This window comes from Silurus aristotelis (assembly GCF_946808225.1).
Source record: "Silurus aristotelis genome assembly, chromosome: 1".
In the NCBI taxonomy this organism is placed as follows: domain Eukaryota; kingdom Metazoa; phylum Chordata; class Actinopteri; order Siluriformes; family Siluridae; genus Silurus; species Silurus aristotelis.
In genome coordinates this window covers 24,954,016-24,975,741 of record NC_139574.1, presented here as the reverse complement: position 1 = coordinate 24,975,741, position 21,726 = coordinate 24,954,016, and the positions used below count along the sequence as shown (strand labels likewise).

The window sequence follows — 21,726 nt, the reverse complement described above, 5'->3', positions numbered from 1 at the left end:
AAATTCTTATTTACTTGTCTGATCGTTGCTTAAAATTTACAAAGGACGAGGATGATGATTTTTAGCAATAAAACTTGCATGCTTATCCCGACACCTAGCTCATTTAACTCCTGTTAGTAATTGTATGTGTGTGTTGCTTTAGTATATTATGGAGGATTGGCTACTGTGACTATGACGACCAAAGGATTCTGAATCACACTCACTGTGTCTACCAGTGGCCTGATTACCTGTGCGCTAATGTTCGAGATTGTATATACAGTAGCAGCAAAGAGCAAACACAAGCCCAGACCTTGGCTAATCATTCTTATCTATGAGACGCTGTTATCTCTAGTGACTCACAAAAGTACTTTGTTGTCTACAAAAAAAAAAAAAACTACCCTCATGCTAGTGCAGGCTCACCCAAGTGTGTAGATTCCAACTAGCGGAAGCATTCAGCTGTTCGGGCAGCTAAAGGATGAGGTCTTTCCACAGAATACATACTTCTCTGTGATTTGAAGTTGGCAGGTCAAGCCAAGCTGCATTTGTGGCTCATAGGCCTTGAGGTATTGTGTGGGATATGACTAGACAGGGCTGGTCAAGGTTTTAAATCTAATGCTGACAGCAACATAAAGCCAGGGGGGGAATGGTGCAATGGAGTGATGTGTAACTAAAGACAGGTCCGACTGCAGATACATGAACCTAAGGGCTCATTCAGGAACAGGTTGCAATAGTTACAAGGTGACAAATTCTCCTGAAATACAGGACAAAATATCTGACATTGGTGGACAGATGTCTCAGAGGGGTTCAGGCATATGGGTTCGGACTTTTCCAATGTTACCATTGCCTTTTAATAAAAGAAAAAAGAAAAAAAAGAAAAAATGTTTTCCTAAACTAACACACCCATGTTGACTTAGGAAAGTCTGGTTATTAGATCATAAGTTAGGTCCAATTTGTTTAAGCATAAAAAAAGAAAAGAAAAGAAAAGGTACTCCAAAACCAGACCTGGAAGCATATAATCTACGGTATAACAAGTTTAGGGGTCGAATAAAAATTATATGAAATCATGAAAGTGTTTTGAATGTGTCTATTATTTATATTTATAGAGCCTTGCATTCTTTATGTGGTAGTAATATGTAGAAATGAGGTTTTAAGATGATAAGATTTGGAAATGATTCTGTTTTAAAATTATTATTTTTTTTGTCAGTTAATAATTGACATTACATGCTTTACTTTAGTTTTTTGAAATTGTGCTGCCGTAACCCGTCTAGCTATTTTTAGTAAAGTAAATGCTAACTTTTTCACATGAAACCTTAAACAAAAGCAGGTGTGTCTATGGTTCTGCAAAGACTGACAAGTCTGTCTATAATTCTGAAACATTTTTAAAATAGCAGCCATTCTACTCATTATGGATCAGTAAGGCAGATAACGTACTATAGGAAACATGTGCATAAGATATATCTGTGCTTATCAATCATTTTTGGAATTTTTTTTGTGCAGGATTCACATTTATATTATTCACCTAGTTATAGACTACTGAAGCTTATTTGCTCCAGAAATGCTATTGTCATTTCAGGCTGTAACTACATCCCTCCCTTTTCTTTCGCCAGAGTGCAAGTTCGTGTGCACCAATGGCCGCTGCCTGGACCTCAGCTCGCTGGTGTGTGATCAACTCAACCACTGTGGAGACAACAGTGATGAGGAGAACTGCCCTGTTTCCACCCAGCACCCTTCTCCTGCCCTGTTCTACTGTGAGTGGCTGCTTGCTCTGGTTTACTGTTTTGTTTTGTTTTTTACTTTCCTAGTTATTACCTTCAGGATGTTGTTAGTAGCCTGGAGATTAAGTCCTCTAGCCAGCTGCTATGGATGACCATCCCTGCTGGGGGGAGTGGGGGTCATGGCAATAACACATATAGTGTGAGAATAGCTCTTTAAAAAATCCACAAAAGGTTGGGGTGTATACTCCTACTGCACTGAAATACTTTCTACACACATGTTAATTACAACATTTAAAAACAAACAAAATTGGGTCCGAGTATAATTGAATTTCTTTCACAATAAATTCTATTTTTACATGATTTTATTAATTTTGTTACAGCAAGAACCTTCGGATCACTGGGCTTCTAGCTTTGTTAAATATTTACTTATTAGCTTCTGATCTGCATTAGGGTTTTGTGAAGATGTGTTGTAGGTTGTGTTTACAGCTGTACATGAAAGATTGTCAGCATCGGTTGAATAAAATTTGATGTCAATGTGCTTTCAGACCTGACAACCATTAACTCAGGCCAGATTTACCACAGTGCGATGGGACAAAAGCATATAAATAAGGCATTCTCGTTATACTTCAACCCAGATATTAACCTGATTTGTTTAGGCATTTAGTTGATTGATTCGAGTGTATATTAGCAGATCCTTGTCCTCTCTACAGTCTCACTGCTTTGTGTTGTGCTAAATCTTAGTGTTCAGAGGAGGCTCTGCCCTGTTCTTAAATGCAGAGATGAAAAAGACAGAGTGCATTTTTGAAGCTCAGCTACATGAGTGCACTGCCTGAAGGACAGCAGGCAGAAGCAGTGGCAGACAGCCAGTTCACTTTGATGTGCACTAGGCCTTTGTTACCCCCCGGTGTAAGAACACCAAGAGAATAAGAAAGAGAGTAGAAGAAGAAGACAGAAAAAATGTCTTAAAAAACAGCACACCTATTTTGCCACTAGAGGGATGTGCAATAAAGTAAGCACGGACAAGCATGTTCAGAGTTTTCTTCAAGCCAGTTGGTTTCACAACACATTTGTCGTTCAGAAGACAGGTACTAATTAACTAAGTCAGAGGTTTTTTTATGTAGAAGAGAATATTCTACTGCTGCAAAATAGCGCTGAGACCTTTAAAAAAAAAATGAATGCAAATGAGAAATAAATAATAAATGAGAAAATGGGCTGATTGTCTGACATGCTTTTTATTTATTTTTCTAAACAGGAAAAAATTACAGAAATCAAAAGTCTATACAAATGAAGTTTTATATAAGCCCACATCTACTAGAGAACTTAATGTCAGATATAGAGTGGTAGCTCAGTGGTTAAGGTGCTGGGTTACTGATCGGAAGGTCGGGGGTTTAAGCCCCAGGTATCGGCAAGTTGCCACTCTTGAAGCAAGGCCTTTAACAATGGGGCCGTATCATGGAATTTCACTGTGCTGTAACGTATACAGTGGGTACGGAAAGTATTCAGACCCCCTTAAATTTTTCACTCTTTGTTATATTGCAGCCATTTGCTAAAATCATTTATGTTCATTCTTCTTCCTCATGAATGTACACACAGCTCCCCATATTGACAGAAAAACACAGAATTGTTGACATTGTTGCAGATTTATTAAAAAAGAAAAACTTAAATATCACATGGTCCTAAGTATTCAGACCCTTTGCTCAGTATTTAGTAGAAGCCCCCTTTTGATCTAATACAGCCAGGAGTCTTTTTGGGAAAGATGCAACAAGTCTTTCACACCTGGATTTGGGGATCCTCTGCCATTCCTCCTTGCAGATCCTCTCCAGTTCTGTCAGGTTGGATGGTAAACGTTGGTGGACAGCCATTTTCAGGTCTCTCCAGAGATGCTCAATTGGGTTTAAGTCAGGGCTCTGGCTGGGCCATTCAAGAACAGTCACGGAGTTGTTGTGAAGCCACTCCTTCGTTATTTTAGGTGTGTGCTTAGGGTCATTGTCTTGTTGGAAGGTAAACCTTCGGCCCAGTCTGAGGTCCAGAGCACTCTGGGGAAGGTTTTTGTCCAGGATATCCCTGTACTTGGCCGCATTCATCTTTCCCTCGATTGCAACCAGTCGTCCTGTCCCTGCAGCTGAAAAACACCCCCACAGCATGATGCTGCCACCACCATGCTTCACTGTTGGGACTGTATTGGACAGGTGATGAGCAGTGCCTGGTTTTCTCCACACATACCGCTTAGAATTAAGGCCAAAAAGTTCTATTTTGGTCTCATCAGACCAGAGAATCTTATTTCTCACCATCTTGGAGTCCTTCAGGTGTTTTTTAGCAAACTCCATGCGGGCTTTCATGTGTCTTACACTGAGGAGAGGCTTCCGTCGGGCCACTCTTTCATAAACCCCCGACTGGTGGAGGGCTGCAGTGATGGTTGACTTTCTACAACTTTCTCCCATCTCCTGACTGCATCTCTGGAGCTCAGCCACAGTGATCTTTGGGTTCTTCTTTACCTCTCTCACCAAGGCTCTTCTCCCCCGATAGCTCAGTTTGGCCGGACGGCCAGCTCTAGGAAGGGTTCTGGTCGTCCCAAACGTCTTCCATTTGAGGATTATGGAGGCCACTGTGCTCTTAGGAAGAGCTGTCTCTGAGCTCTTCAGGCAGTTCCTTTGACCTCATGATTCTCATTTGCTCTGACATGCATTGTGATCTGGAAGGTCTTATATAGACAGGTGTGTGGCTTTCCTAATCAAGTCCAATCAGTATTATCAAACACAGCTGGACTCAAATGAAGGTGTAGAACCATCTCAAGGATGATCAGAAGAAATGGAAAGCACCTGAGTTAAATATATGAGTGTCACAGCAGAGGGTCTGAATACTTAGGACCATGTGATATTTCAGTTTTTCTTTTTTAATAAATCTGCAACAATGTCAACAATTCTGTGTTTTTCTGTCAATATGGGAAGCTGTGTGTACATTCATGAGGAAGAAGAATCAACTTAAATGATTTTAGCAAATGGCTGCAATATAACAAAGAGTGAAAAATTTAAGGGGGTCTGAATACTTTCCGTACCCACTGTATGTGACAAATAAAAGCTATTCTTCTTCTTATTCTATATAATCAATAAAATTATAATTATAACTGTGTAATTTTATATACAGTATATATATATATATATATATATATATATATATATATATATATATATATATATATATATATATATATATATATATATATGTATGTATATATGTATATATACTGTATATAAAATTACATTTTTTTATTTTATTTATTTTTTTTTTTTTCTTCACACTGAAGGCATCAAAACTATGAATTAACACATGTGGAATTATATATGGAATTATATACATAACAAAAAAGTGTGAAACAACTGAAAAATGTCATATTCTAGGTTCTTCAAAGTAGCCACCTTTTGCTTTGATTACTGCTTTGCACACTCTTGGCATTCTCTTGATGAGCTTCAAGAGGTAGTCACCTAAAATGGTTTTCCAACAGTTTTGAAGGAGTTCCCAGAGAGATGCTTGGCACTTGTTGGCCCTTTTGCCTTCACTCTGCGGTCCAGCTCACCCCTAAACCATCTCGATTGGGTTCAGGTCCGGTGACTGTGGAGGCCAGGTCATCTGGCGCAGCACCCCATCACTCTCCTTCTTGGTCAAATAGCCCTTGATGCCTTCAGTGTGACTCACTGGATTTTAATATTATATTATATAAAATAGAAAGGAAAGTCAGCTGATCTTTCTTCCACATTGTTGCTTTTTTTTTTAAAAAACAATTGTAATTATATAATGAAATAAAATTTTTTGCTCCTGGTCTTATCCACTGCTTAGCTTTCATTTTGTTTTTGTCTTGGACCCTTATTGACTCTCTTGAATCTTGATGTTGACTCAGACGTGAGCGTCTGATGAACACATGATGAATCAGGTGCATTCTGGATTCAGTGACACAGCCCGATTAACCACAAAAGATGGCTCACCGTTGATTCATCCATTGTGTTCTTGAAACAAAGTTGTTACTTCTTCATGAGCATGTACAAGCTCAAAATCTGTAAAAGATGAACATTTACTATGTTGCCTGCCGATTTTAATTAGTGGACATGTGGTGAAACCCCCTGCTGTGATTCCTGTTCCCTCCTGTCTGAGCTTAGCCCAAATCTACATATCTACTGTAAGTGTGGATGAAGTGTGCTGCCCTGCACCATGACTGTATGTACGGCCACTAAAAGGTTAATGAGCCTGAACGCTCTCTTTGGATCAAACGGCAGGGCCGTCTACAGCTGCTTCGCGTATTATCTGGTGTGACTCTCCAGTCAATGAAGCGTAAAGAGAGTTTGTTGAAGTGTCTGAGTTGAAAGGAGAGCTACGAGATGGCCAGGAGCCTCCCCAGGGCTACAGTCAGCCATGGCTTTAAACACAGAGGACCCCAACTCTGGAGGGCCACCACGGGTAAAGGGACCTTTTTCACCTCCGCGTGTCCAGACAGGGTTGTTTCGGTGTAGGGCTTCTCTTTAGGGGATTTTGGAGGACCTTAGGGGCTTGAGAGGGGGAACTGATGGAGGACTCAATGATTGTGCCCCTCCATGCTCCATGCTGAGCTACAGGCTAGTGGGCATTCATATGCAGATTTGGGCTTCAGTTGTTCTATCTTGCACTGCTTTCACATGACTCCCTTTGTCTGTGTGATTTAAGGGATTATTTTAAGTAGACTGTCCAAGTGGCATTGAATAAACATGACAGCATCTTTTTTTTCGAGCAAGCAGGAGCTGAGAAGCTGATCCTAGGTCAGTGTTAAAAAGCCATGTCATTCTTTCCTGGAGAAATCTTTAGAGCCTTGTTCCTCAGAAGGGGCCTGAGAGTGGCACACTTTGAAGCATGTTTTAATGGCTCTCCAGGGTGGTGCTGAATAAAAGCAAAGGACCTTGTTCCTCTAGAGCTGGCCAGCTAGTTAAAACCAATGGCAGCTGGACACACTTATAGCTTAGTACCAGCGGCATTGCACCAGTGTCTTCTCTAATGTCTTTTGACAAGAGTAAGCAGACCACCTCCCTACTTCCACGTTTCTCTAAAAGGCCGAGACGGTTTTCCACAAATTGTACTTGTGTACTTTCATATCCCTTGTCAAATTTGTGTCCATTCCATGCAAGGGCTGTCCACAGAAGGCGAAACAAAGCGTCAGAAATAAAAGAACTTTAAGTGGATGCCTGCAAAGCTGCTGTGCTGGACTATTCTTTCTGAACCTGAGTATGGCAGCTGTTTTCCAACATTTCCAACCGCTCACTAACTCCATTCATTGTCCCATTGTGTTTGAAAAGCACCACCACTGTGCCGCTGCCAAAAAAAACTTAAGATGACTACCAACCGCTGGCACTCACTTTTGTGGTGATGCTGTATTTGAATGGCACACATCAATGGAACCATGGCTCATTCCTTCGACCTCTTGCCCAAGAGGATCAGTGTGGAATGCAGACTTTCTCGCACTCTTCACACCGCCCTACGTTTGTGGAAGAAATTGCATTACAATTATTCCCAGTAAGCTGGTCAATAAAGCCAGAGAACTAGGCGTATGCTGTTTCATCTTTAAGTTGATTCTGGGTTTCCTAACAGGGAGGCCACACGCATTCCTGGTCCAGACACTTGAACTATATAAGATTGCTTGCTTGACCCATGACTGCACACACTTCATTCCAAATTTACTGCAAAATAACATAAACAGCTAATGATTTCAGTGGGAAATACAGCACTTGTAGCGGACCTTGTAACAACATAACAGCAACCTAGCCATGAATAGTGGGTAACAGCCCAGATGTAATATTGCAATCTTTTAAATGTCCTTTTTTCATGAAACAGGTTGTTGTTTCCTAGACATTGGAAAATATCATAAGTCGAGACATGGCTAGACTACCTTCTTCTTCTACTTCTACTTTTGGCTGCTCCCATTAGAGGTTGCCACAGCGGGTCATCAGTCTCTCTGTCCTCTACATCTGCCTCTTCCAGACCAACTACCTGCATGTCTTTTGTCACCACATCCATTAAACTCCTTGTTGGTCTTCCTTTTTTCCTCCTTCCTGGTGGCTCGATCCTCTGCATTCTCCTACCAATATACCCATGTGCCACCTCTGCACATGTCCAAACCATCTCAATCGGGCCTCTCTCACTTTTTCCCCAAAACGTCCTACATGAATGATCCCTCTAATAAACTTGTTTCTAATCCTCTCCAGTGATAATCTCTGAGTAAAAAAAAAAAAAAGCATCTTCAGCTCTGCTACTTCCAGATCCACCTCCTGTCCTTTAGTCAATACCACTGTCTTTAAACCATACAACATGCCACTCTATTTTCCACACACTCCACCATGCCTGCACTATTTTCTTCACATTTTTCTATCACACACAACATTACTTTGCACTGTTGACCCCAGGTGCCTGAACTCTTCCACCATCACCACCTCCCTGCAACCGCACCACTCCACTGCCCTCCCTCTCATTCACACACATGTACTCTGACTTTCATTCCCCTTCGCTCCAGCGCATACCTCCACCTCTCCAGGCTCTTCTACACCTACTCTCTTCTCTTACCACAAATCACAATATCATCCACAAACATCATAGTCCATGGAGACTCCTGTCCGACCTCGTCCGTCAACCTGTCCATTACCACTGCAAACAGGAACAGTCTTAGAGCCGATCCTTGTTGCAATCCAACCTCCACCTTGAACCAGTCTGTTGTTCCTACTGCACACTTCACTGCTGTCACACTGTCCTCATACATGTCCTGCACCACCCTCACATACTCCTCTGACACACCTGACTTTCTCATACAGTACCACAACTCCTCTCTCTCGGCACCCTGTCGTACACTTTCTCTAAATCCGCAAACACACAATGCAGCTACTTCTGACCTTCTCTATACTTCTCCATCAACATTCACAAAGCAAATAATGCATCTGTGGTGCTCTTCTTTGGCATGAAACCATACTGTTGCTCACAAATGGTCACCTTTTCTCTCAGCCTGGCTTCCACTACTCTTTCCCATAACTTCATGGTGTGACTGATTAACTTTATTCCCCTGTAGTTACTGCAGGTCTGCACATCTCCCTTATTCTTAAAGATCGGTACCAGATGACCTAGCCTACCCAGGAATCTTTAAGAATGTCGATCAGTAAGGTGTAGTATTGTAAAAAATTTTACAAATTGCAGTAGAAAATTTAGCACAAAAAAAAAGAGCAATTTACACTACCATAATGTATAAACTTTACCATATATATATGTTTGTGGCAGCGCACAAGCATTGGAACGGAGTTCGAACTAGGCTTTAAAACACCAAAAACAAAGAAGAGAATATGCGCTCTAAACCAAGACAACTGAACTCCATAATGAACTCCAAATGAAGCCATCATAATGACCCTTTCCAACACACACAGCCAGTCCAATATCCTTGAACATCTACCTGGACTAATCAAGACCCTTCCCAACACCCACCTGAACCAAACAAGGCCATTCTTTTTTTTGTTAGGATACTTTCTGCTCTTAGGAGAATTTTATTTTCACAGTTTTGCTACATTTTCCTTAATCTTGTTTAGAATTCAACAGTTTACAGAGTGTACCTTGTGTACATGGGTTGAGACAGCAAATGGGTTCAGAGAGTAAAGATTGCTTGTGCCATACTTAACAGCTAGAACATTACTGGTCTACATTTATTCATTTTAAAGCATGTTATTCAGTACATTCTGTGAGTCATTAAATTACAAGAGTGAGCAAAATCTTGTGGTTAGTCCTGATTTTGGTTTGCCTGTACATAATGTATTTTTCTTGCCCTAATACTTTTCTTGAGTTTGGACATTGATTACTTGAATTAGGTGCATTAGAACCAAATTCAAATAAATAAGGCCTTTCACTGCAAGATTGGGAACAACATTATGCTTCTTTACACATTGATTTGCCTTATTGTTCCAACTGTACAAATCCACCTCATGCACACAGCACATGATTTGTTTTCTAATATTTCATTACAAGTGCACCTAGGTGGTCCCTAGAAGTAAGAATCTTATTTGCAGTTTCTGAGATTTGTCCTCCATTTCCTCCGTTTTTCTCTCCCCGTCCCAATCCCTCGATTCGCCACAGTCTTTAACCAGGTTGATCGGTGGGTCAGAGTTAGCACGGGTCATGTTCAGTTTCTTTGATTGAGTCTTGTTTTGAGTGAACTGCACTGCCTTCAGTTTGTTTGAGTTTGGGATTTCCATGAGTAATCCTCATCATCTTGCACTAATCTGAGGCCACTGTATTCTCATGCTAACATTCTCATTGCCAAACCGACGTCACCTTCTCTCTATGCATTAGCATTACTCTACAAGAGGCAAAGTCAGGGATGGAGGCATTGAAGCTACTAGAGAGAGAGCGAGAGGGAGAGGGAGAGGAGGAGAAGGAAGAAGTGAAGGCTGATGAAGTTGTTTTGCTCCACGAAATGCCGGACTGGAAAGACAAGCAGCTGAATGCAAGTGAAAAATGTCTTTGAGAGCCTTTTTATGTGACTTGTGAAAAATGAGGCTTGAATGAGTCGCTTGTTTTGTCACTTTTCATGTACTTTGTGTTTTTTTTGTTTTTTTCCTGAGAAGTTTTGAAGCACATTCTTGTGATCTCCTTGATTCTATTTATTTGCCATTGTCCCTTTGATGTTCAGGAGAAGAAAGTAAAAGTAATTCAGCTTTTCAAAAATGCTGGTGACTTGAAAGTTGTGGTGGCTTATTGAAGACTTTTCAGACTTGCACATTACTCATTTCCATATCAACTAACCAACTGAAAATTAAGTAGCCTAATAGATTTGTGTTCAGATGACCTTCAGTAGGCACTTCTCTGTTGCTTTGACTTACTTTGACTAGAAGCATGCGTGCTGCGGTCTGTAATGTGATAAACGTGACAAATCTTTAAAATTTTTATTGTTTATATATATATATATATATATATATATAGTGTTTATTAATAATTTTGTGTGGTGTTATTATTTATTTTTATTTACATCGTATTAAAAAAAGGTAACTTGTGCTGCTGATGCGTCCTCATTGTAAACACCATGAGATGAACTAGACACTTTCTTATACAGTCAGTAATATCGAGCAGTATAGTAAAAAATGTACTGCTAGATTAACTCAAAGTATCGTGTTTCATTAAGTTTTAAGTATATATTGCATGACTCAAAGAGCAGAGTACATTGCATTAAAATAAAAAGCACTGGCATGTTTACTTTATTTGTTCACCGTTATTATGGACGATTAATTGAGTGTACATACACATAAATCCGCAGGTTTATTTATTTACAATTGTGATACAAAATTTTTATGCCAAAAACTTTTAAGCAAAACTTCCTGACAGCTGAAAATGTCAAACTTATTAAAACTTGCAAGACGCAATGGGTTTCAATGTAAAAAAGGGAAGATTATACTATTTCTTTACCCTCTGGTTGTCTTTTATATTGGATAAAAGATGTTTGTTACTTCCAAACAAGTAAACATCCCTAGTCTCAGTGGCAAATGCCTTAAAAATGCTGCCTGTGCGAATAGAGTGCCACTTCCCTGCATCCGCTCGTTGCGTGCGTTTCTTTGATTGCAGTACCCCACACGTCGCCGCATTAGTCATGCCCGCTCGATACGTTACTGCTGTCGGCGTCATTACAGATGGATATCGGACAGTGTCACCTGACAAGGGAAGCGCGGGAGGCGGTCTGGGATTGTTTATCTCAGAGGTCTACTGGACTCTTTTCTTCTGTGTTCTCTTTGTCATTTTGTCCTGCGTGCCACCCAGTATGAGGGACAACCCCTTCCCTCCCTCCCTTGCTGTCATCCCTCCCTTCTTGTTTCTTTCCACAGTAAAGTGGGTACTGGGGCTAATAATGCAACTGGGACCATTAAAGGTGGGAAACTGACAGCTCTCCTCTCTCCTCTCTTCTCTCAAAGAGTAGGAGAGCGACGGTGAAGACAAAAAGAAGAAAGCACAGCAATAAATGGACTAGTCTTAAGCATTGCTTTTTTTCAGGAGTAGAATCAGGTTTGGCTCAAAGGCCAGAATGAAATTCAGTGGGGGTGGAGGAAAACGACTAAAAGGAGAGGGAAGGCCACACAGAGAGGAAAGGCAGTCTATTTGAAGTCCAGCCGTTTGTCTGCAGATTGTGGCAGTGTGTCTGTAATTGTGTGTATATGTGTGTGAGACAGAGAGAGGCTGGAATAAGAGATACAGTAGTGAATAGACTAGTCTGTAGTAAGCAGGAGAGAAAAGACCCGACTTTACTATCAAGCTGGCCAATTAGGTTCTGAGATGCAGATGATGTGGTCAGGCTAAAAGGACCCAGCTGTTGGGATTAGTATGCTGGTGGAGACCTATTCCGTGCCCCAGGCCATAGACATCTCCCTCAGCTCAACACCAGAGCTCCTCAGGTTCACATTAGACATGTTTTAGTGTTGACACCCAATAATGTATCATAACTCTTTAATCATGAACACTTTGTAATTTTACTAATAGCTTATTTAAATGGTGCAATGCATCCACCTTAGTGTGGCCCAGTCACATCTTACTTAATTTTTATTGCTTGCTTTGCTTAGTCTGTCTCATTCACGGTCTCTCTTTTCCTCTCTGAATCCTCTGTGACTCTTTTTCAAACCGTTTTTAGAGCTGTTCACGTTACCATGGTTAACAGTTTTATCTGCTCGCTGAGCAAACCCTCCCACCCTGATACACACATGCTTTCTGGTCCCTTCTGAACATGTGTACTGTCTGAAGTTGCTAAAATGTTCACGCAGAAACGTGTGAGGTCCGGTTCAGAGTAATGAAAAAGGTTTAAAAAAAGGAGCTGTGTCTCTCCTGATTGAGCCTTGACAACAACTGCTGTTTTTGGTGTTGCTGCAAAGCAGGGTTATACCCTGAGGAAAAAAGGTACTTTTTTGTACCTTCAGTATGTATCTTTTACTTGGAAATTAAAAAGGTGGACCAGGATTACTTCTAGGGTATAGCTTTAAAGGGTCTTGGTTAAAATGTTCACATGAGAAACAGAAGGTGAACGTTCAAGGCTCAAGGTTTTTATTGTCAGTGCCACCATATGTGCAGACATACAGAGGAAACGAAATACCGTTTCTCTTCTCCCTTATCAAGTGTTCACATTGTCAATGCAATATAGAAAGTTAGTATAAGAATATCAGCAGTTATAGAATATAGAAACAGATTTGTATGGAGGTAACAGCAGTGTACTTGTAATAAATAGACATAAAAGACAATAGAACTCAAAGGTACTGTTCCATCAAGGTCGAGTTTAGTACCATGTTTTTCTAAGAGCATATGACTTTATTATTGAGGGCTTGTGTGTCTGGTTAAAATTCCACTCAACCTGTCACGTGACGACCTGCAGCAATGTGGTTGTCGGATATAATGAATGTTCAACAAAAACAAGAAATCTCCATTGCGGAGGTCGTGCAGGCAGCACAGGGGGATGAGAAGAGTTTCTGCAGTCTGAGTGCATTCTCTAGTGACCATGTTAAGCCTGAATCCAACACAGCTGACCAGCCAGACTAGCCTTCCGCTTCTAGTTTCTTCAGCTCAAAGAAGGAATTTTTCTCATATAAAAATTACTAAAGATTTTGAATTCAAAGAAGATAGATTTGTAGATACAGCAAAGAATACTAGCTTCTTTCTCTGTTGTTGTTGCTATGCTATAGTGTTTGACTGAACGTGTCAGCAGATTTCCTTAAATGGTGTCGTCTTTTTACTTACTGTTGGTTGTGTTTTTGTGTTTTGGGTCTGGAAAAGTAGGTCACGGAAACACAGAGAGACACAGACAGACACAGAACAAGTTTTCCTGCTCAGTTGGGGAAAAGCTAGTTATGATCCTCATGTAAGATATCCTGCCTGAGTCTATGAAGGAATTTATTTTCATTATTTTTCTCTTGCAATTAAATTGATTTAAGCCTCATTAAGTATTTCAGACTAGTCTACCACCACAGGCTTTTTTTTTAATGCTCAGTGAATTGTTTTTTTTTCCACTTTTCTCTTCAGGGTTCTTTAGCTTGTCTCTCTGTATGAACGCTGAAAGGTTTCATGTAGAAACTACAAGAGGTTTTTCCTTTCACAAATGGTTGTAGGTTAAATCTTGGTAAAAAAAAAAAAAAAAAAAAAGATGTGTTATTAGTCTATGAGAACAATAAAATTAAAGCTAACTCTTTAACAATTTTTTTTCTAAAACATAGATTGTTATAGGATTAAATTTGACTTTAATATTACAGTTGGCCGATTTCAATGTAACCCGGCTGATGCTACGTGACTTCTTCTTTTATTATTGAAAAGAGTAGCCATATTTGATTATAACAACAAAAAAAATAACCAGATGAACAGGTTCTACTGTTTTTGTCTGACCTCACTGTTGGCTGCTGATCTACTTTGAAATATAGACAGATGACAAAAGCAGAAATAATTTCAAGTGACTTATTAATATTGTGGAACCTTGTAAAGAACCATGAGTCACAATCTAGATTTTAATAGTTTATGAAGCTGAGCCAGTTCAGTTGAAATCTGTTCACTGTGAAGTTCATCGTGTATGTTTTACAGTCATCAGATCATGCAGTAAGCTTTTCTACCCGGGACTTGAGTATGTCATCACCCTGGGAGAAACCCCTCCCTTCACGATTGTAATGTTTCATCAAAGGATAATCAGTTGGAATAACTTTGTATTGATTTGCAAAGACTTTCCTTTATAAGGGACCCAAAATAGAACACAATAAAGGCCTCACCATTCAAAGCGAACACTGTTGTATCTCTAAAGCCAAATCACCACAAGCAATCATTTTTCATTTTTTAGGCTATACGGTGTCTCATGTCACAAAGAAATTTATCCGATCGCCGGCTGTAATAGCTTGCCCGACTCGCATTGCCTTCTAAACACATCTGAAGTTGACCAGTGGAATTGCAATTGCATTCCTGCCTCTACAGCGCTGTGCTGTGTTCCATCACTGTAATGTCCCTTGTGTAGACATCATTGGTGATATGTTCATTTTGTTGCTCCTTGGGTCGCTGTGGTCTGTGTGTGTCCAATGCTGTCGGCATGTAGCTGCTGACAGGTTTATTAAAAAAAGAGCGTGGCAGACAGCAGGCGAGCTGGCCATGGGCCACCGAGATCTTGCTACTGCTGCTCGGAGAGCTGCATCACAGCCATGCTCTCTCGCTCCCTCTGTCGGGTCACGCCTGTACAGTTTTATCGTTTTCTGAGCATCTTCCCCAGGGTTTATTCCCCGTGGCATATTTGGTGTGCAATTATTCCAATCACTTTTTTGTGCCACATGGCGTATTTGGGTATATTATTCATTTTTCTTTATCTCTGGTTATCACCAGTTAGCTTAGCACAATTGTGCTCTGAAAAATCATGTGTAGCTTATCGGTATTGTTTAGAAGTGGTTGAATGAATGATGGAGGTTCTGTAATGTAGCTCGTTAGCAGAAAGCTAATAATATTATTGTAATCATTAGGAGTCACAACAGTGGCCATTTTGGAAGTTGCTGTGCCTGCTGTTCTTCCTGTTGAGCCTATGTGTGTGTGCCCACTATGTGTATGTGTGTGCCGGTGTGGGAGGCTGGCATTAAACCTAGACATTACCTCACCCTACTGGGCAGACGGCCCATGACGATGCTCAGCAGGCTGCGGGAGAGAGCGGGGCAGAGGGGGGGGAGAAAAAACTCAATACCTGGTGATTATCTACACACAGACACTCACCCTCTCCCTCTTTCTCTTTCTCTTTCTGTCTCTCCTGCTCTCTCTCTCTCTCTCTCTCTCTCTCTCTCTCTCTCACACACACACACACACACTCACACACACACACAAACACGCACTGCAGCACACATCCGCAGACGTCACATTCCTTCCTTACAGATGGCAATTTTCAGACACGAGCACACCCGGTCTCCTGGGATGAGTGTGAAGATAATTTGCCACAGCGTGCAGGCTTGGGTGGGAGATGAGTCAGGTAATGGAGAGTGCTTGAAGTCGGCCCTCTCCCACATTAAACCTGCAGATTATCAGTGTGATGCCTGCGTCTCTAAGCCTGCTCCCTCAGGCCATCCTATACTAACACCTCATAAAGGTCATTATTCACCATTAATCCAGAGGTTGCATGTGTACAACTCATTACTTCAGTTCAACATATTCCCAACACTATTCTCTAGGGGGGGGAAAGGATCAGATCACTGACGTCCTGGTACAGAATGGATTGTGAGTATGCTTGTGGCTACAGGAGCTGTATTTCATACAGGATACTCTCGGTTACACTGAGCTTCTCTGCTGACCAACATGAGCACAATTTTATTCCTCCCAGGAATTTATTCTGCTGTTGTACCATTACTGGGCTTTGATTATTGGAAGGTGCATGTGGACATTTAAAGGATACACCCTATAAAATTTTTTACATAATTTACATAAAATTCCTTGTTTGAAAACAAGATAACTAAACAATCGGACAAAATAGTAAAGTGTAACCATTAGATGTTTGTGTAAATTAGTTCAGACAACTCAAAGCATAAATTCATACCACTTTATTACATCATCGCTATTGACAACCCTCAGACTTTGAGCAGATGTTTTGAATAATCTGGGAGAATAAACACATTTTTTTCTGTCCATTTGGTTTAAAACATTCGGACCAGAAAAGGTCAATAAAAAAATCTATAAAAGTCTCCCTTTTCTGATTCAATGCCTCATAGTCCCATAGCACTGTCTCCATTCTGATGAGCTGCCTTTAGATAAATAATTTACATAAATATATGATTTGACAAACCACTACAGGCCACCTGCCACCTGCCATGTTTATAGGCTGGAGTTGATGAACTACGTGCATTTATTGGAATTGCTATAGGAATGTGTTGCATTCGGTTCAGTCTGGTCAAATACTTTTCACTGTGGTCTGACAGTTGACCCCTGTCACTCAATGAAAGGTCAATCAAAAAGGTCAATCAAAATGATGTGTTTGTTGAAGATGCACTTGTTATAAATTAATTATTGGCTTAGACATGAGACATGCTTGGTATTTGTCATTATGGAATCATATCTGAACAGACAGTAGGTTACATATGGGAGGATAAAAGCACTACGAAAGCCTCGCAATCTATTCAAATTGGCAAGTCAGGTAAATTATCCGTAGACAAAACATTACATTCAATGTCATCATTTGTTCCAGCCATGCTAATATACATGTCAGCTTCTAAGCAGAGACATGACTTACTCAATGTTTAGTAGTGAAAAGCCTTGACATAAGTACATAGAAACCTTAATTTCCTACTCTCAGTAACGCCCCACTTTGGGCACCAGGTGGCGCAGTGCCTTAAACAACTTAAACTGAACAGACGGGGCTATTTAGAGATTACATAATAGGAAGAATAAGAAATCATTGTGGTGCTAAAATTGAAACCTGAGCCAAAGTGCATGGATAGTTTACAATCTGCAAATGGCGTTTTGTGTAAATAGAATGAGGATAGAAGATATAAAGGGCCAGTAATAATGTTAGGTTGTGTCTTGCCTTAATACCATGTTTTAAACAATTTTTTTATATATATATTCAATACAGAACAGACATCATGCTATCTAGAGGTTTTTGTCTATTTGAATATATTAAAATGCAATGTGGAAGGATTGTGAAAACCAGCCACAACAACATTAACATGCACAGTTTGTCCAACACTGGCTTCCCCTGGGATGTTGCTTCAGACACCCATTCAAACCCTGAGTCATGACCCCTACCTCTCCACCTCCCCCACGTCTGGTGTGTGTGTGTGTGTGTGTGTGTGTGTGTGTGTGTGTGTGTGTGTGTGTGTGTGTGTGTGTGTGTGTGTGTCGGTCGGCAGAGGACATGACTTCCAGACAAGACGTCAGACAGATAAATGTCAGCTTGTCTCCCTGTGGGATGAGTGGGGAAAGGGGGGTGAAGAGAGAAGGATCTAATCGTTTAAATTTCATCTTGACATCTGGGATTGGACATTGTAGACAGCTGAAGGCTTACTAATAAGCACATCTACGAACTGACTACATATCATTCCTATCCTATAGTACCTAAGCACTATGTCCTAAAATTATATATGATATTATATGAGAGGAATTCTGGGGAAACTGGCCTTCATCTCCTTTCTTTGTTTCAGGAACTGCTTTGAGAAACAGGGGGGTGTAATCAAGGGACAAATTCATGTGTATTATTATATTATACAGGTTATATAATGGTTATTATATCATTTATAGTATTAAAATATTATCTGTTGTCTTCGTTTTGATTTTACTCTGAATATATAGTTGAAGTTTGGGGATTTTTGTATTGTATAACATTATACAGTAGATTTTACTGGTCGGAACCGTTTTGTGTTTTGGGTATCTGTCTCACACTGTTTCGTGTTGTCTGTTTGCACTAGATTTTTTTTGTCTTGCACAGTTTGCACTTTATGTGGCGAGGACAACTTACTTTAGTCCTTAGCTCTGTGTCCTGTTATGTAACACTGTGTTGTGTGATGTCGCTCTATGTTGTTTTTATGCAGCAACAGGGTTCTGGAGAAACGTTTCACTGTGTAGTTCGTCAGCTTTATATGGTTGAAATGGCAATATAAGCGTCTTGACTTGGATTGAGAAGATCACTGCTTGGTGTTTTTTTTAAGGTTTTTTAATATATATTTTTTTGAGAACTAAAGTTAACCATTTTTATATACAACAATAAACTTTTGTCCATTCTATGACTCCAATCCGGTGACACAGACATGAGTGTGCTGTGCAGTGTGTTTATATAGGTGTGTGTGTGTGTGTGTGTGTGTGTGTGTGTGTGTGTGTGTGTGTGTGTGTGTGTGTTCGTGCTCCCTGCTGATTTGTGCTGCAGTTAAAGGGCTCAGACAGAGAGCATGTGCGCTTCACCCACACTCAGACGTCGGGGGGGTCACGCCAAGGTCACGCACCAGGTTTCTCCCACAGACTTGCCTTGTTTGCTCGCGTCTGGTGTGAAGTGGAGCCCTAACACAATATGCCTAACGTCCTGAACTGCGTCAAAAAAAAAAAAAACACGATGTTCACCAGTACCAGGGTAATATGGTGTATAACCCGGACTGCTGAACTCGTGGGTTAGGTTTGAAAAAGGGAAGTGTGAGATTCGCTCAGGAGGGCTTTGTAAGAAAAAACCTTAATAGCTAGTGCGGGGGCTGTGCGGTTTGAGACGCAGCCTAGCCATCCTGAACACCCCTCCACACATACACTACTCCTTGTCCACCCCTACCTCCTACCCCCAGTCCCACCCCCACCCCCGCCCTGCGCTTGGCGGAGTCACCAGGAAGCGGGAGGTTTTTCAGGACGCGGCCGCCCACCCCTCGGGAGTGTAGTACGGGAGACGGTGCTGTGAGTAACGGCAGGAGAGAGAGGGTTCCGCCAGTCTGTCTGCCTCACCCAACACCGGCTCTTCTACGACCGCGACCCCTTAAAAAACGGAAGTAGCAAAAACGAACCACTCGTTTTGAAAACGGGGACATTTTTGCTTTCGTCTCCCCCTCCACGGGTATGTGGTGAAGACGATGCGAGTGGCGCGGTGGAGAGCCGGTGGAAGTTGTCGCTGCGTTGAGCTCCTCCATGCAGAACCAGAGCGGAGCGGCTAGCGGAAGCGGCTACGGCTCCAATGGCGCCTGCGTGTGTAACTGCACCGGAGCCCAAGTTCAGGGAATGGACATATGTAAGTACTTCACTTCTCGCGTTGAAAGTTTCGGAGGGACTCGGAGATAAGTTCAGGGTTTTATAGGTTAAAAACAAATGAAGATCGTAAGACAAATCATAGAGCAGTTACCGCTTGGAAAGCCAGGGTTAGGATTTAGGCTGTGTACGGACCTGGGTCTAGACAGGAGGCAGCTGAGAGGGACTGAGCACTGAAGTGCGGTCTGGTCTGGGGTTTGGACAGTGATGAACGTTTTCGGTGTCTGTCTCCGCCAAGCCACTAACCTACATCTCCAGAGCAGTGGATTAGTGTATATGGGAGCGTGTTGCTGTCATGCATAACCACAGGGTTCAGTACTGTAGAAGGTAAGCAGAGTTTGAGGACCAAAATTAAAGCTCTTAGATGAGTCATTCAGATGGAACATGGATTGTCTTCAGGTGAGATGATTACTCATTTCTCTTTCTAGCTTTGACTAGACTTCTACTTATCAGTTCGCCTTCATCGATTCGGGCTTAGATTTGCTTTTCCGTTTCCATCCTTCATTTTTTTTCTCTCGCTGTTAGACTGGTCGTTTTTTTTTTGCTACAGATTTTTCAAAATCCAGCTCTCAGAGTAGCTCAAATGTTCTCAGCATGGTCTGCTTCAGGAAGCAGCAGCTGGGCAGGAATGACAGCTGGAACTCCTCTCGGTTCATATTAATGCACTCTGTTATTTCTATAATTCTCCGTCATACAGAGACATACAGGTGGAGGCGAGATACAATTAAACTCTTGTAATAACCATGTTTTAAGAAGGATATAGTAAGGCTTTCTGTGAGGGGACGACAGTTTCCAGTTTTCAACAGTTGTAGACGGTCTGAACGGGGGGGGGTTCAGCTCCTCGTAACCTTCCATCACTGGACATTCTTCATGATTGATGACTTGCTTTGTCTTGCAAACATATTCAAAGTTGCAATCCGTTTTCATTTCGAGAACGACAGGAATAAGAGAGTCAGTTGAAAGAATAAATGTTTATAGTGCTTGTGTCTAGTCTTGTGCGTCTAAATCTGTGTGGTGTAAGAGTTCAAAAACCTTTTAGAGTTTGAGGAAAATAACCACTACGGGGTGGTTTGATGCAACCCAACATGGAAATCTTTTTCCCATAACAGTGTTTTTCCATACTGATTCCATAATTACTTTCAGACATTCAGGCATTAGGTGCAGGAGGATGATCTACTAAGAGTTGGGGCATGGATTTGGTCAGTATTATAAACCTGTTGCTCTACCCCATGTTGTGCTAATCTGGAAAGGGTCTCATTTCAGTGAACCAATGTTTGATTAGAGGTTTGCAGGTACTGAATTGTTCTACATACTTGGCTAATATACTGTGGATGTGATAAGAAGAAGAAAGAAAAGTACGCTGAATGGCAATGCAGAGGAATACAGTAATTATGAAGTGATTCAGCTCTTGCTACATAAAAAAAAAAAAAAAAAGAAAACTGCTGATGAGTAGGTAGGTTTACTTCCACAGTGATGGCTTGGGTCTGTGCTGCAGTGTGGTGTGCGACTGATGTGTTTGGTGATAACAGCCTGAGGATCAAGTGACTATTATTGATGAGTCAGAGTGCCAGTCAGTGCGCTCCATCACTAATCTAGCTATTGTAGCTCTGCCGGAGGTCTAGAAGCAGCGTATGGATCCCTCTGCTGTTTTTAGATCCGTTTAAAAAAAAATATATAAAAAAAAAATAAAGCATTGGTTGTTAAGAATTAGACCAGGTATAAAATACGGTAGACGTTTAAATTACATTTGTCCAGCTCTTCTGTCTCCTCTATCTGTACTTGTTCTTTGAAAATGTAACTGGTGAACTCTCTTCCAACCCTGTTCTTGCATTCTCAAATGGAGGAGTGTGGTTTCCACCCACTGAGGTCATGCATGCAAGTTCAGCTAGCGGTCATGGGCAAATGTTTTAGAGAAGTGCAGAAGTTTTTTTCTTCTTCTTTCCATTTCTTTTCCTCCCCTCTCTTCTCCCGCTCACTCAATTTAAACAAATCATTTCGACTTTCCTCAGTGCTGAGCTTGCCCTCAGGAGAACGTTCATGCATTTTGCACTTCCTAACTAAATAGAAGAAACAAAAAAAGGGGGAAAAGAGACTATAGAATCCCCCTCCCTCTGAAACTCCAGTGCTGATTGTTTAACTCTGCGGACTTGGCAAGCTGATGCAGCAACCTGCAAGTTTATACAAGTAGCTCTGGCTGCCATGAAAGCAACCCTTCAGTTCTGGTCAAACACAACATGCCAAGGTATGTAACCAAGAATGAAGGCTCTCCCAAAATAGAAGTCAGTCTGCATGGATAAGGAGATGTCAA

General features: G+C 41.1%; 1 protein-coding gene across 2 annotated transcripts in view; it reads left to right on the top strand.

Moving 5' to 3' along the window:
- Positions 1-21,726, top strand: part of ldlrad4b (low density lipoprotein receptor class A domain containing 4b) — a 78,310-nt gene that overhangs the window by 41,830 nt on the left and 14,754 nt on the right. Inside the window, exon 3 of one of the 2 annotated variants that reach the window (XM_083555112.1) lies at positions 1,587-1,727. In XM_083555112.1, the coding sequence (XP_083411238.1) occupies positions 1,587-1,727 (141 nt within the window). Of the gene's footprint in view, positions 1-1,586; positions 1,728-18,597; positions 19,402-21,726 lie in introns of those variants that run through there. The other variant, XM_083555113.1, reaches the window with a different exon arrangement.